Source organism: Chondrus crispus, genomic scaffold (genome assembly GCF_000350225.1).
Source record: "Chondrus crispus Stackhouse genomic scaffold, scaffold_27, whole genome shotgun sequence".
Taxonomy (NCBI): Eukaryota; Rhodophyta; class Florideophyceae; order Gigartinales; family Gigartinaceae; genus Chondrus; species Chondrus crispus.
Genome location: NW_005179169.1, coordinates 170,314 through 185,426, shown reverse-complemented (window position 1 = coordinate 185,426; position 15,113 = coordinate 170,314). Strand labels below are relative to the sequence as shown.

General features: G+C 52.9%; 4 protein-coding genes; 1 reads left to right on the top strand and 3 right to left on the bottom strand.

Moving 5' to 3' along the window:
• Positions 1-2,115: 2,115 nt before the first annotated feature.
• Positions 2,116-2,745, bottom strand: CHC_T00005113001 (hypothetical protein). Its single transcript, XM_005716915.1, has one exon. The coding sequence runs from the start codon at positions 2,743-2,745 to the stop codon at positions 2,116-2,118; it is 630 nt and encodes a 209-aa protein (XP_005716972.1).
• A 33-nt stretch (positions 2,746-2,778) lies between these two features.
• CHC_T00005112001 (hypothetical protein) lies at positions 2,779-3,050 on the bottom strand. XM_005716914.1 is given in 2 exon segments: positions 2,779-2,822; positions 2,823-3,050. 1 exon segment carries the CDS (start codon positions 3,048-3,050, stop codon positions 2,823-2,825), a length of 228 nt encoding a protein of 75 aa, XP_005716971.1. The 3' UTR covers positions 2,779-2,822.
• A 157-nt stretch (positions 3,051-3,207) lies between these two features.
• Positions 3,208-4,560, top strand: CHC_T00009348001 (Mannosylglycerate synthase, family GT78). Its single transcript, XM_005716913.1, has one exon. It carries the CDS (start codon positions 3,208-3,210, stop codon positions 4,558-4,560), a length of 1,353 nt encoding a protein of 450 aa, XP_005716970.1.
• Positions 4,561-5,876: 1,316 nt separating this feature from the next.
• On the bottom strand, positions 5,877-7,571 carry CHC_T00005111001 (hypothetical protein). XM_005716912.1 is given in 2 exon segments: positions 5,877-6,185; positions 6,186-7,571. 1 exon segment carries the CDS (start codon positions 7,569-7,571, stop codon positions 6,186-6,188), a length of 1,386 nt encoding a protein of 461 aa, XP_005716969.1. The 3' UTR covers positions 5,877-6,185.
• Between the last annotated feature and the right edge of the window lie 7,542 nt (positions 7,572-15,113).

Sequence of the window (15,113 nt, the reverse complement as noted above, 5' to 3'; positions counted from 1 at the left end):
GCCAGTGTGCTGGAAAGAGACAGGCCGATACGATCGTGATTTTATTTCTCTGACTTTGTAGAGGGGCCGATGCTGAGCACGAGGCTAGCGTCAAGGATTCACACTTGGGCTGGATAGGAAAGGGCCGCGAGGGCCGCGCCGTGATAGGGCATGCGGGCGAGGGAAGCAGAGGCGACACTTGACCAGATCGCAAATCTGGGGCGTTGTTGGAGGCGATACGATGGGGGGGTCGAGGGGCCGATGTCTCACACTTGGGTTGGATGAGAAAGGGCCGCGCTTAAATGGGGGTAAATTTATTCAAATTCTAGGGGGGGCCGATGCAATAACATGGGGCGGACGTCAAGGGGTCACACTTGTACAGCACAGGACAAAGCCGGACAAAGCCGGTCCATGATATCTACGCCATGCGGGCGATAGTCGCCGCGCTTGGTAAATTTATTCGTCGCGCTTTTTATCATAACTGTAAGCAATCAGTTTTGTAGTTTATTACCAAGCACAGTATACGCCCGTCTCAACCGTGAAGCCGGCTTAGCTCAGTTGGTTAGAGCGCGCCCTTCGTAAGGGTGAGGTCGCGAGTTCGACTCTCGCATTCGGCTGCAACTTTTTTTTGCATGTATGAACAGCGAGATTTATGTGTTTCCGATGTGAATGGGAGCCTCCGGAAATTATTTTTTGTGTCGGGAGTCATATTTTTCTTTTTTGTGCACAAAAAGTGAGTTTTGTCACGGAAATGCTTGGGCACACAATGTACGTCCCCCTACAATACGCACGATTTGTACTCACTGGACGCCGACGATGACGCCGTCAAAGCTCTAAGATAATTTAGATTGCACGCGTGCGCATTTTGGCATTCGTGCGATACTCATTGAACCTAGCATGGGGTCGCCCGTCCGAGAAAACGGCGCGTTATGTGTGCACAACGCGCCGTTTGCGTGTTATAAAATCCCGATTTGGTCAACTCAATTTGCGATTTTAGGATTCAGGAGGCGCCCAGTCTCTGACGTTTTTTCCGTCAGTGGGTGCGTTTGCCCCTACCATTTGCCTTGCCCAAGAAATTGTTGGCATGAGAAGCCGCAATGTTCGGAATTCCTGCGTCAGGTTGCATTTATCCACTTGCGTCGAGCCTGTGACTCGACACATGTTTTCGTCGCAGAGGGACCAGGCGACATGACACGAGATGCTGTGGGGCCAAGAGGGTGTGCCATGGGAAGATTACAATTGTCACATCCTCTGTAGCAGCCACTAATTGTAAAGTTATATATATATTTATGGTTGAATGGATAGCGATATTGCGTAGTACGTACACATCCTGCAAACTGCTTCCAGAAGGTTTCGTGTTGATTGAAAACAATTTGAGACGCAAGCTAGTGAAATAATTTGAAAAGTGAGCTCATATGAGGTCATATGTCGTCTAGCAACTCGAAGGACTTGTGTGTGTGATTGTTTTCAAATAGTCTAGAGTGAAAAGGCAGCCTTTGATATCATGACATTCTTTGGATATGCAGCTTCCAGCCCCTCTTGTATTTTTGAATCAAGCTGCTCTTCAATACCCGTTCCACAATGTCCGCTCTTCACTAGTTCCTTCACAAGTTCCTTCGCACGTCACAGGACCTGAGAAAATGTGATCTAGCATTCTATTCGCCCCAACATATCTTATGGCAACAGAGGCCTGTACTATATTGCCTTTTATTGGCAGATGCTGCACTAAGAAGAAGGAGATTCAAGAAAAGATTCCGTCCTTCTACCCTTCGAAGGGTACACACTGTAACAGCGACTGACGGTAATTTAACTGTGAGTAGTCTTACTGTAGCACTCGCGGTCTCGGCATAGACGGCATACACGACGGCATACACGAATGCTTCATACGACCATATTTCATGGGTCTCAAATTGCTCAACAAGTATCCAAGTTACATACGGTATATGGTGCAAGAAAACGAGTCCACTTACATAGCAAGGAAAAATGGAGACCGTGGGCATCAAAGTTGAAAAGAAATAAAATTATGAAATATGTTAGACACTACCCTTCGAAGGGTACCACTCGAGTGGTAGACGTGTAGATTTCCTGTCGTACAACTCCAACTCTGCATCAAATATCTGCTGACGGGGTGGGGGCCTACACGCACGGTAACAACGGTAACTTCATTAGGGGGAATAAATGGCTGCTATTGGGGCACACGCGGCGATCGAACTTCGATAACTTCGCAAGGATGCAAATGCGCCACCAGCGTGATCCCCAACGGAGCGTATTTGATTGGGCCACAGCCGGAATCGCGATTCCTGAACCGGCACGCCCGGGCCCATGGCGTGCAACCATTTTGCAGGCCATTTTGCATGCGAGATTCTGGATGCCGCTCCGCACGCACCGTGCTTGGTGTGGGGTTGGTAAGCAAAATGACTTAAATTTACAGCTCGAGACTCTACATGCGATGACGGGGTACCGTACAGTAGCGATCGTGTGGGGCGCATAACTTGAGCCATGCAGATTCGTTGCCGCCTCCCGCTCACCTGCCCATCTCCCTTCGCATTGAGCTTTCCCCCAATGCAAATGTGCCTTTGATACTTCGCACTGACCTTTCCCCCAAAATATATGAGCCTTCGATACGCCCACACCCGGCGTCCACCGCCACCCACCGCCCTTCCCCGCCGTGCTCGCCGGACCAACTGCTGCACACTGGCCCCCTTGCTCGCGACACCGAGCCCAGCTTGCCCCGGAGACTGCGCCCCCCCGCGTGCACTCTGCCATGTGCTTCTAAATATCTAGAAGAGCCCGTCTAAGAACTGGCCTCATACAGTAGTACCAGGCCATTTGTCACTTTAACACTAGATGCTTGCCGTACATGAAATGACCACTCCAAACCTCCCGACACCATGCATGCATCCCAGGCCAAGCCGCTCAACCGCATTTAAGCACCAGTCTTCTTCTATTCTAGAGTCTAGACCTGTAAACTTGCCCCCTCGTTCGACCCTCGTTCTCCAGCCACTTTTTACCTGCTCCACACATCTTCCACGCGGTACCCTGCCAGCCAGCTTCACGGCCTCCACCACCATTCCGTGACAGACAAGATTCCAGTCTCAGTCCCGCAGGAATTCACATCTCACTTTCCTCGCACGCGTTCTCGCGTGCCCTCCACAACCATTTCGATCTCGGCGCCAGTTCGTTCGTTCCCCTACTTGCCACCCTAGCACTCGCAGTCGGCATTCACCCATGTCTCTGGTCTGCTTCCCCTTCAAGACCGAGCACGTTCCGACGGTGCTGCGCAACGTCCATGTAGCGGCCGAACACCCCGCAGTCTCGCTCGTCCTGCTCGTCGGCGCCTGCAGAAATGCCTGCTTCAACGCGGTAGTCTCTGCCATCGACGCAGTCAATGCCTCGCCGACGCCCTTCGCCGTCCCGGTCGTGGTGCAGCAGCAGCAGCGGGTGGGCGCGCTGCGGCCGGGCAAGGGCGACGGCATGAACTCGGCGCTTGACTACTTCCTGAGCGCGCACTTGGTGCATGCCAACGCGCTCTCGGCGCCGCTGCAGCGCATCCACTTCTACGACGCGGACATTTCGTCGTTCGACGCGTCGTGGATCACAAAGGCCGAGGCCGGCGCGGCGCTCGGCTACGACGTGGTGCGGCACTACTTCCCGCGCTCCTCCACGGACGCGCAGGTGACGTGGCAGATCACGAAGGTCGGGTTTGCGATGCTGTGGCCGCGCACGACGCTGCCGTGGGTGCGGCAGCCGCTGGGCGGGGAGCTGTGCCTGTCGCGCACGGCGGCGGAGGTGCTGGTGGGCGACGCGCGGTGCCGGCGGCAGAGCGACTGGGGCGTGGACACGGTGTACACGTTTGTGTGCGCGCAGAAGGGCCTGTCGCTGCTCGAGGTGTACGTGCCGCAGGGCAAGATGCACGCGCTTTACGGCGGGCTCGGCGACCTCAAGACGATGGTGTGCGAGTGCTTCGCGGCCGTGCAATCGCTGCGCGGCGAGGCGGTGCGCGCCGCCGCGGCGGTGCACCAGATCGACCCGGCGGGCGCGGCGCCGCGCGACATCCGGCAGAAGGTGGCGTACGACGTGGAGAAGAGCCTCGGGCTGCTGCGCGCCAACTGGAGCGCGCGGCAGGAGACGCTGCTGCGGCTGTTCGGCGAGGACGTGGCCGCGCCCATGCTGCGCGCACGCAACTGGCCCGAGTACGGCTTCATGACCGAGCGCGTGTGGGTCGCGGCGTACCAGGTGTGTCTGCGGGAGTTTGTGCGCGGCGACGACGACTGGCGCGAGCTGCTGTTCCGGCTGTGGGTGGCGCGCGTGCTCAACTACACCATGCGCGACGTGGTCAGGGGGTACGAGTACGCGATGCAGGCCAACACGGAGATGGTGATGAAGCTGCTGGTGCAAGGGGACGAAGCGCGCGTGCCGAGCGGGGCCGCGGTGGACGGCAAGGGCGCGGCCGTTGCCGCGGCCGCCGCTGCCGGCGCGGCGCACGTGGGCGGGGTGGCGCAAGAGCGTGGCGCGGAGGCGGGGTGGCGCGAGGTGAACGTGGCGCAGCTGGCGCAGCAGGTCGAAGAGCGAGTATCATAGTGCAAGTCGAGAGGTAGGGGCTCTGTAAGCGTATCGTATCTGTAAGAGTATCTGTAAACGCATCTGTAAGGGAGTAGGAGTAGCACACTGTCAGACAGTGTCAGACGGCGGCGGAATACAGTACATCACGTATCCGGTGCTCCCGTGACATCTGTTCCGCTGTTCCGGCGTGTCTTTCTGTCGCTGAAGTGCGCTAAGTAGCCTCACACCCGCGATTTCGGGTTGTTTTTTCATTTTTGCTTTTTGCTTGTTTATTCATGCAGAAACTAAGAAACTTCATGATTCTTCATGGAGAAACGACTTTAGACAATGGTAGCCACGACTTACACGTTACATCTCCATGATGGAGATGGGCTACAGGGACCCTAGGAAGGCATGGGGGATCTCGATTTGGATGGTTGATCGCGATTATCGGTGGGTCACTTGAAGAAGGCCGAAGTGGTGACTTTTTCATTTTGCAGCATTATCTGGCAGTTTTTGCGCGCAATTGCGCGCAAAAACATGATTTAATGAAATCGCGGCCTCACACCGTATCGAGAGACTCTTAACTCTCGCGAGAGGTTACGGTGTGGGTGGAAAGGATAAGGGTGTGCGAGTGGATAACAGAAAGCGGCAGAAAGCGGCAGAAAGCGGCATAAAGCGCGTTTACTGTTGTTTGTTCCTCTCTGCCTGCCCCCCTCGATCGTCTAGCGACAGAGCGCGGGGGAACTTAAATGTAGGAAAAGGAAAAGGGAGATTTTGCGTTTAGGGGGGCGATCAGGCGCATTTTGGTGGCTAATCCCCCTAATCCCCTAATCCGCCCCCTAAATGTAGGAAAAGGAAAAGGGGAGCGGCGGTGCATCCAGATTGCATATCCCTGATCTCGATCGCGCGACAAGCACAGTACAACAGTACGTGTAGTACTATGCACAACACTTTCCCGCCTCCAGCCGCGGGCGCCGCCTGCGCTCATAACCCACCAGTAGCAGAGCGGCGGCGGACAGCGAGAGAAGCGACGGGCGCCCATCTGGGGACACGTATCGCCGCGTCACTCGTTCCATGCGCGCCGTCACGCCCTACTCCCCTAATCCCCCCGCCGCGTTTTACGCCGCCGGTGTGGCGCGACGCTGTAAGCGCGAGTAAGTGTGAGTGGCGGCCGCACACCTCCTGCGCGGGTGCCTGGACGGGTGCTGGAGCGCGCAGGATCGCGCAGAAACTCGCGCAGAAACTCGATACTGGATAATGAATGAAGGCGCAATTCTGAGGCTCGAATCCGGGATTTTGGCAAATTGGATGCCGCTGCATGCAAATGCGAAGGGAAGGAAGCAATTCCCCGGTTCCTGCAAAATGGGTGCCGGCTTTTCTTAGGTTTTTTGGGCTGGTCACACCAATAATATATTTACCAATGTTCGCGTCCGAAAAACGCAGACATACTGTGCTTTCATTACTACCGCGGACTACCCCATAATACTGGAAATCGCATAATCATAAAGCAAGGAGACGTGTTCCTCGCCCGTTTACACAGAAATGTGCAAGGGGATTAAAAAGGAGCGCCCACAGGCGAGAAGCTCACCCTTTGGCCTGTCACAGATGGCATGTGGACCGCCGAAATTGCTGTCCAAGTCTCCTAAAATGCCATTTCAATCTTACAAGGCAACCTGGCCCTTAGGAAGAACCGAAGCGATACTGTCCGCTCCGTTGTTCAGGAACGCAGTTGAAATACCGAAAGTGTCGTACAGCATGCGGAGAGGCGCCAACATAGCTTGGGCGGCAGACGGCTCGATCGTTCGCGTAAAGGTGGATGCGCGAACAGAGTTCACAATAATATCTCCATGCACGGTCTGCGGGTTGAAGAGACCCGTGCCCTTCACAATGCCAACGTTGCTCACAAGAGTCTTTGAACCATCTCCAAGCTCCAAGGTATCACCAACCTTCGCGGAACCGGCTGCGGCGAAAGCATTGTTAATGTAGATGTAATGACCACGCGTAGCCGAGAGGGAAGCACCCGATCGAGTTGAGATACGAACGAAGTCGTGGACAGCGGAAGCATCCTTGTGCGTGAACATGAACACGTCGGAGAATGATCCATCGGCGACCTTCACCCTGTCACCGAGTTCAACCTGTGCCATGGTTTTGAAAGATCCATTTTCGAGTTCGACAGAAGCGTCTGCAGGGAAGCAGACGCTATCATCATCGTCGTCATCATCATCTTCATCACTGGCCGAAGGCTCAGGACTTCCTGAGGCATCGGCAAGTTCAATGTCGATTGGAGGTTCGGGACTCCCGCTGTCCGGAACAAGAACTGGTCCGGCACTCTCGGCAGGTTCGGCGTCGGTGCCGATGCCAGGGCCGCCAGGGGGCCTGTTGCCGCCACCATTATTGTCAGGTTCGGGAGACTCGCTGGGCACTGGTACAACTTCGGGACTCTCGCTGACCGGACCTGGTCCGGGACCGGGACCAGGACCAGGACCAGGACCAGCTTTACGCTGCTCGTACGAGCAGATGCCGCCGACTGTCTCCGGTTCGATGACAACCATGTAAACCTTGCCAGGTCGGAAGACATCGCCAACTGGGGACACGACATTCTCCGGGTTGAAGATGAGGACAACAGTCTGAGGCTTGAGAAAAACCCTTGCTCCACGTCCACAGTTGCGACCCTCCTTCTCCAGGCCGTAGATGAACTCGACACCAGTACGCTCGAAATCTTCGAGGAACCTCTTCGTCTGCTCATCATCGATTTCGCTCATGAGAGCGGCGGCGTCCGAGAAGATAGTCATCTCACCACCATCGTTGCAGTCGTTCCCGTTGATCGTCATGACATCATGGGAGAGGGTGCCGCCCTCGGCGCCTTCGGCGACAGTCTCATTATGCGAGATCTGGAGGGGGCATTCCGGGCCAGCGAGAGAAGAGGGAAGAATTCTTCGGAAGGTGCCAATAACATCACTGAGAGCGACGGGCTGGCGAACAACGGGGACGAAGCTCGCCGAAGCGTAAGCGACGAGCGCAAGCGCGAGAAGGGCGATGCGCGCCATGGGGAGAGGGATCGGAGAGTTCGGAGAAAGTTCAGGAAAAGGAAGGGAAAGTAGGGGGGGAGCACCTGGAGGCAAAAGGAAAGACGCACTCGATCTGGTGTGGGGTAGGGGCTGCGAGAGGTGGGAGGGACGGGCTGTATAAATAGCAGAAGTTTGGCAGCACGAGAGGCGAGGCGGTGCGAAAGGTGGAAAAAGGAGGTGGGGTGACCTGCGAGAGTGAAAAGAGGGGCTGGAAGCAGTTTTTTCCCAAAAAGGGGTTTGAAACGGGCGGGTGACGACTCGAGATGTAAGGCGACGGGGCGACCGCGGTGGATGGACGGATCTCAAGCGCGCAAGAGGTCTCCGTTAACAACCTGCCAAACCCGTCACGGGCTGGGCTACCCCCCCCCCCCCCCGATCAACTCTTGTGGGCACCCGTCACGCTCGCCGCCGTCCTTTTCGCTTCCCCTGCATCCACGTGCTCGCTACTTAATACCCCTGTTACCACCAGCGCAACGTACAGTAAAAGGGGTCTCTACCCACTCGTGTATTAAATCAATCCTTTTCTTCTTTCTCTCCGCGCTTATCTCTACGTTCATTGTTCTCCGCAGCCGACCTCTCACCGCAGCGGCGACCACTTCAGCATTGTCCTGTACAGTAAAGTACAGCTTGTACGTACATACTCAAGCTTACTGTACACCAAATGCCCTCTTCACCCTTACGTGTAGTGTAGTCCACTGCAGCGCACCGCTGCACTCCCACAACTCGCTGTAACCACACCGCTTTAGCAGAACACTGGCAGCGAAGACTCCATCCCAATTATTCTTCCTGTGCAGCACAGCGCCAGGCAATTCTGTGGGGATTTTAATTAGCTGCACAAAAGAACCTCGACTCCCTTCGCCATTTCCTGGAGTGCCCCAACGCTGGCCTGCTGTAAAACCGTTACGAAATGATATTTGCACTCAAGCGACGTCCAATCACCCATCCTTATTGCACTACAGTATTCTTTCACCCCGGTAGACCATCCAAGCTTACCGTTATATTATTCTTCAATCATCATGACCTCATCATCAGCAATCCGTATATAAAACCTTTTCGGATCGCCTTCGCCAGCCTCGGAAACACCAACCCCGGGTAACCTGTTGGTGGCCTTGGACGCACGCGTTCCGCCCACCCCTAAAACATCGAAAATTATACTTATTCTTCCAAACAGCTTGTACTGTACGTGCCAATGATATCTCCAGGTTGCCCTTCGAAGGGTTGTGAGTCACGCTACTGAGCTGCTGCCCGCTGCTGGGGACACCCCGAAAGAACACACACCTGTGTTCGGCAACAGAAGGCCCCAAGTTATGCAAGCTGTTTCAGCGCTGAGCTGTTCAAAAAACAAAAAAAATACAAAAACGGCCTTAATTGCCGTGCGATCCACTAGTGTACCGGTTCCGCAGCGGTACAAGCAGCGGTACAATACCGTATCGCGGTGGCCTACAGCCCCTTCTGCAGCGGCCGAGCGAAGAGGGTGCACTGACGACCCGATTGTGGAGAAAGAGATAAAGTGACCGCACCTCCGGCCCGCCATGTGTGGTCAGAATCTGGAGAAGCATCGAGGATGATATCTGCGTGACGTGCCCGTCACAGCGAGTCGGCAGGTCTTCCGCGTCCATCGTCACCAGCAACAATGCGTGGGCACGCCCTTCCCCCCCCCCCTCCTCCCAATCAACTCACATTTCGCAGCGTCGAGGCGCAACGGATGGAAAACCTGGCGCCCTATACTGTATTTGCGGCATTCCCGCATCATTATGCGAGCTGTACGAAATGTCTGTCGTACAATACTGTACCGTGCTGTTCTGCCGCAAACCCCGCTGCCTTCCACCCTTCCGCCCTAAATATCGAAGAAATAGAGCCCTCTACGCTGTCAAGATGACGGTGAAAACTCGTTTTCTGAAACCTTTTTACATGCGATAGCAAACAAACCCCTCTGGAGCATCATAATTTTCCAGTGCCCTCTGCCACTTGGACACCACATGCGGTCCCTCATTACAGATGTTTTTTTTAGATATTGAAATTTTCATTATTTGAGGACTTCGGCTGTCTTGGCCTGCTAGCAGGCTAGCACTAGTCGTCCACACCTCTTCACAGAACCAATGTCACGCATCAGATCTGCATGATTTGGCCCCTCAACACCTCTTCTGCCAAGCGTAGGCGGTTCTTTTTTTAACTTTTTTTCATTTTTCAACTCAGAACACCGAGGCTCACCAATGTAAACCATCACTATTCCGGTCGCCATTGATACAGTTACGACAATATGTACTGAACAACGAAGTTCAACAAGATTCCTCACATGCATGAAGCGACCCTTTAACCCTCATTCTGCCACGCTCTCAATTCAGCCCCGAATATTTCCCACAGTGCTCTCACTTTTCTCCACGCTTCAACATATTGTGTACAGCACGGATCCGCCCAACCGACCGGCAGCACTTGCACAGTGCTCGCACCTGTGCCGGACAGGGGGCACAGTTGCGGCTTATTTAGCAGGAAACTTTGTTGGCTCCTTCCACAGAAATCCTGCAAGATTGCCGTAGGAGAAGTATTCCTTGCGTCCCAAGGCAACAGTCGTGCACACAGAAATTGTCAACATTTCAGACTTTGTTTACTCCTCTGGGGGGCTCTTCGTCTTTTCTCTTCCTTACATGCTTGCTATTGTACCCTTGGGTACTGTACAGTAGCACGCAAAAAGCATAAACGACAGTTACTGTACTTCCGCCCGCAAGCGTCGCCTCCCAGTCACACTCGCATGTCACGTTCACGTCATACTGCACCCCTCCCTTATCAAAATCAAAACAATTGAGACCGTTCTCTGCATTCTCCGCAATGCCGTTTAGCCAACCACAGTGGAGAATCGTGTTCAAACGCTACCACTCTGCCCCATCAAATACACATAGATACTGTACTATCATACACAAGGCTGATCTGGGTCTCAGGATTCGTGAGTCGTTGAGTCAAAAAATTGATCTCAGGCAAGCTGCACACACGTGCACATCTAGATCCCAATTGGAGCAAGGCAGAAAGCTGAAACAAAGTTATATATCTGTGTATAGATCTATCTTCACGAAGAACGAGATCCAACTTTTTGATACAAATCTACCTTGGTGCATCTTCCAAAACTTGGCATCCTCGTAGAATTGGGCCTTCACCACTTTCCTTATTTGGAAAATCAATTGGACAACTATTGCTTCATTCTGTACAGTATTGTACCCCCAAGACCGGCCACAAACCGGAAAGAAAAGGAGCATTCTAGAAACCATCTGTGTTCTTTACCCCCATGCGCTCTCATACGTGGCCACCTATGATGGTTCTCAACCAATCAACGTTTCCCGCCATTATGATTATCATAAATCTCACGCACTTATCACGGCGCCTTGTCATTACAGAGCTATCCATAGATGTGACATCGTGCTGGATCCCTATCATACTGTTCACATTGCTGGCTGGTTCGTTGTGACCGTTTTGCCAATTGGCCAATACAGTATTCCGACGTCCCTGATCATACGTGCTCCATCTCCTCCCCACCCTCCTACTCAGTCTGCACTTCATATACACAGTTAAGCGCACATTCACGGTCCTACGAGATGACAGGTTTCACGGTTGCCGTACGCACACATCGAGGACGGGACACTATTCTACTGTACCTCCCAGTTCCTGTACCTCCCACTTTCGCAACGGCAGCAACAAATTCTCTTCTATCGTTCGGTCTTCGCTACAGTACTCCTTTCACTTCTTTCATTTTATGTCTTAAGGTGTACTTTACAACAAGTCCGGGGCCAACGTGGATTCTCCTTTGCCGTTGGGTACAGTGTAACGATACAGTACTGTAGTACAGCACGGAATGAGGGGCAAGAGCGACGTCACGAGCCTCTGTGCCTGCGAACCTTTGACTCCGCGATAGGCCTCCCTGAATTTTTAGTTTGTCGTACAGTACATGCATCTCATTTATGTTCGTAATCAGTCGTAGGAACCACCCCCACCTTCCGACATAATCCGATGCGGCTACTAAAAATGACAGCGAACACCTCGAGGTCGTTAAGTACCACCTCTTTCACAGACACGAGCTCCGCAAGCTCTCTCGGTACTCAATACCGGCAAATATGGATGCAGCAAGGCATGAACCCCAGTGCCTTACTGCATCCCTATATCTCGCCCTGCGCTCATGAGAAGGTCTGCAGAGCAAATTGGAGATGCCGGTACAATCTGCGCTTGGTCTATCGTCACCATTTATATAGGAGTCACATGACTAGTATGGCTTCTTGCACTCTCACGTACTGTACCATAGCACCCCTGCAAGATCGATTGCCTGCCTCTTCGTGTGTCTACGGTGTGTTGAAACATGATGTTAAAAAATTCTCAGGAAGGCCTAAAAGGTATTCAGAATGTTTGTTTCACAAAAGGCTTCTTGCAAAATCTGCAGGTGACTATCAGAACATTGACAAAACAAAACTACATCTATTGTACACTTGCAGTTGAACCGTTCAAGAAGTTGCTCGATACTATCAAAGCTGCTTTGGAGGGTACGGTACCCTTTGAACAAGGCAAACTATCTCTGGCAAACTTGGTCGAACTCTGTCGTACTCTCGCCTCTTTCCTCCTTGACGAAATGGCGCGAAATTCTGTCCCCACTTCAACCGAATTCACATGATGCCAGGCACAACGGATATGCCACCATGAGCTGTTTCAGATATGACAAGTTGCGAAATGTCGATCACTCCAACCCTTTCTCAATCCAGCTCTGCGGCATTTTCCTGTGGTCTGGAAAATGGTCATGTTTCTGTTGTGATGCACGAGAATAGCCTGGCATTAAGAGTAAAAAGGAGTGGACCACTGTTCACATACTGACATCTACCGCACACCGGCCAATATCACGTATACCGCTTGTATGGTACGATACCTCGTGGTGCTCGTCCATTTTGCGGTAATAGTACAGTCAACTGTTGCAAGTCCTCAGTGAGTACTCCTCACTACACTCTACCGTGCCAACTTGCAGAGAACTTCAATTGGTCTGGCAGGGACCATAGAGAAAATGAGCTTACAGGTAAGCTCTCAAGAGCTCTTGAGACTGTGCGATCACCCCCCTCAATTCTTCATGATAAGCAGCAGCACCGTTGCTCGGAATTCACACACATGCAGTTCGTTAAAATGAACCGGAAACCGCAGTTCCAGAGTAGAAAAGGGCTGAAGCTTGCGGCAACAAGTACAAAACATTTGCGAAGAGTCCCCTCTCCATACTTTCCTCTCAAAGTCGAAACCATTTCATCGTTATTATACTTTATTCAATTCCAAAAATGCATTTATTGACCAACTATGCGGCTCTCTCAGCGGCTTCCTCATGCGTACAGGGCCTGTACAGTACTACAGTACCAAGGGTATTGAACTGTACAGACTTTTAGTGTCTGGAAGACCAGTAAACTCAGGTAACCATTTGAGGTTACCCTTCAACTTCTTCTTTCTGGACTTGTACTTTTTCGACAACAGAGAAAAAGATACCCTCGCCGCCGTACTTGAATTCTGCGTTACGGAAGGATAAAGTTTAGAGACAACTGCCTGTCCTTTCCGGTCGTTTTTTACAACTGTCTGGCAAAAAAGCTTTTTCAAGCAACGTTGAAACGATTTGTTATGATATCTTTGAAACCAAAAGGCCAGTTTTAAAAAGCACCTGGTCGTTCGCACCCTAGAAGAATCTTGGCTTTTCAGTGTTTTCAAAACAGTCATACCGATGGTTTACAATAATATTGTAACATATTATGTTATTGTCGAGGGCAAGTACGTTAAAGACAGGATGTGCAAAATGACTTTAGAACATTGCAATTTAATGTATTCTTGGGGCGGAAATCGTTTGTCTATTTCAGTAGAGAGTCATTGGAGAGATAAGCTAGCATCTGGATGGAGCACCACAAAACTAGCATTAAAACCCAGAAACTTTTGACATGCAGGGCCCCGGGCGTGAGTACTAGAGATCTCGACTCAATCTCAGTAAGGTGCGAGACATTACCTACCTTCGAGAAGGAAGATATACCTTTAAATGCTGCCAGTGTCACCCTCAAGTACTTACCCTTCGATTTATGAGAAAGAACGCCCGCTATGTACGGTATTCACCAGAAACTGTGCACTTCCTCCAGCCATATGCTTGTGCAGTTGCAGGGTGGAGTGTCCCCCATGTAATGCGTTTGATCGTGGAAGCGGATTCCAATCATGGGGAACCATTCATAAACAGCAGCCACACACACAGAATCAAATTCAAATAATCCTGTCTGGGAGATGTTCCCGCATCGTGAGAGAAAGAAACTTTTTGACATGTTGGAAAAATTAGAAGCGCAGACGACAATGCGCGGTAGTGGTCATCATCGCTATTCTGTGAGATAACAGGGGAATCATTGATTCCAGAGATTAAATTGTGTCGCACCTCAGGTCGAAATGAGTTTGGACAAAGCAGTCTTGTTGCCGCTGACGTCACACTTGAACACTATTTCTCCTTTTGTGCCAGCAGTACATATCCACAGCGTCGCGAGATTGGTGGCGCAGCGATGCACATAGGCCCCCTGGGCCTGTGCATACATTTCCAGAACCGGCACGACGCCCAGTTGGTTTCTGTCGTGTAAACTTTAGCTGCACTTTGTTAGAGCATCCCCACCGGTGACAGCAAAATGCTACCCATACCGAAGGGTACCGTTGGTACATTTAGGTGTCGAATTCATGTGTGGGGGGGCTCCAAAGTTCATGCGCGGCGCCACGTCCAATGATATTATGCGCAGGCTTCGCAAACACCTCGTTGGGCAACGGTCGTGAGTCTTCGTACTAAACTATACCACGAATTGCCTTGACGACCATTGCTGGCCGCTTGGGCCAGACCCACCGACACGGGCACGACGCGGTACCAATACTGTACACGCCCCATCGGCTTGCCCGCGGTAAGGCAGTGACGGAGGTGGCGTCCCTGCCAGCGTCTTTCTGCCAGCGCTCAACAAAATCCATCGCGCATTACCGTTGGAGAAGGGCATGCCAGACGCTGCCTCTGCGGCGGACAGGCCCAAAGCGGAGGACGTATGAAGAGGCGACAGCAATGGCGGGGTGCGCCAGGGAGAAACCGTGACGGGTGCGGTGGAACGCGATGCCGCCGGGCATGCTCGGCGACCGCGCGGGCGCAGCCGGTCGGCGTGGATGGAGCGCCAGCAGAGAATGCGAGTCGGGGAAGCTGGAAGCGGCGCAGCACGGCGCCCCGGGCACACAGCGGACGTGGCCGCGCGTGACACGGAGGGGGTAGAGGGGGAGGGCGGTGCGCGCGCGCGTGATGACAGACGGAGGACGGAGGGCGGGGGCCTGCGGGGTGGTGAGGGGGTACTCTTGGGTCTAGAGCGGGGCTTGCTCGCTGCACGGGCAAGTCGTTGGGGGGCGAGGTTTGTGGAGGGAGCGCCGCTCAAGTCGACAGGGCGGACGGGGCTTCCGTCCTTCCAATTCTTTTAAAGTCCACTGGCGCAGAGTGTTGCGTAACGTGTGCCAGGGTCTCGCCAAGATCAT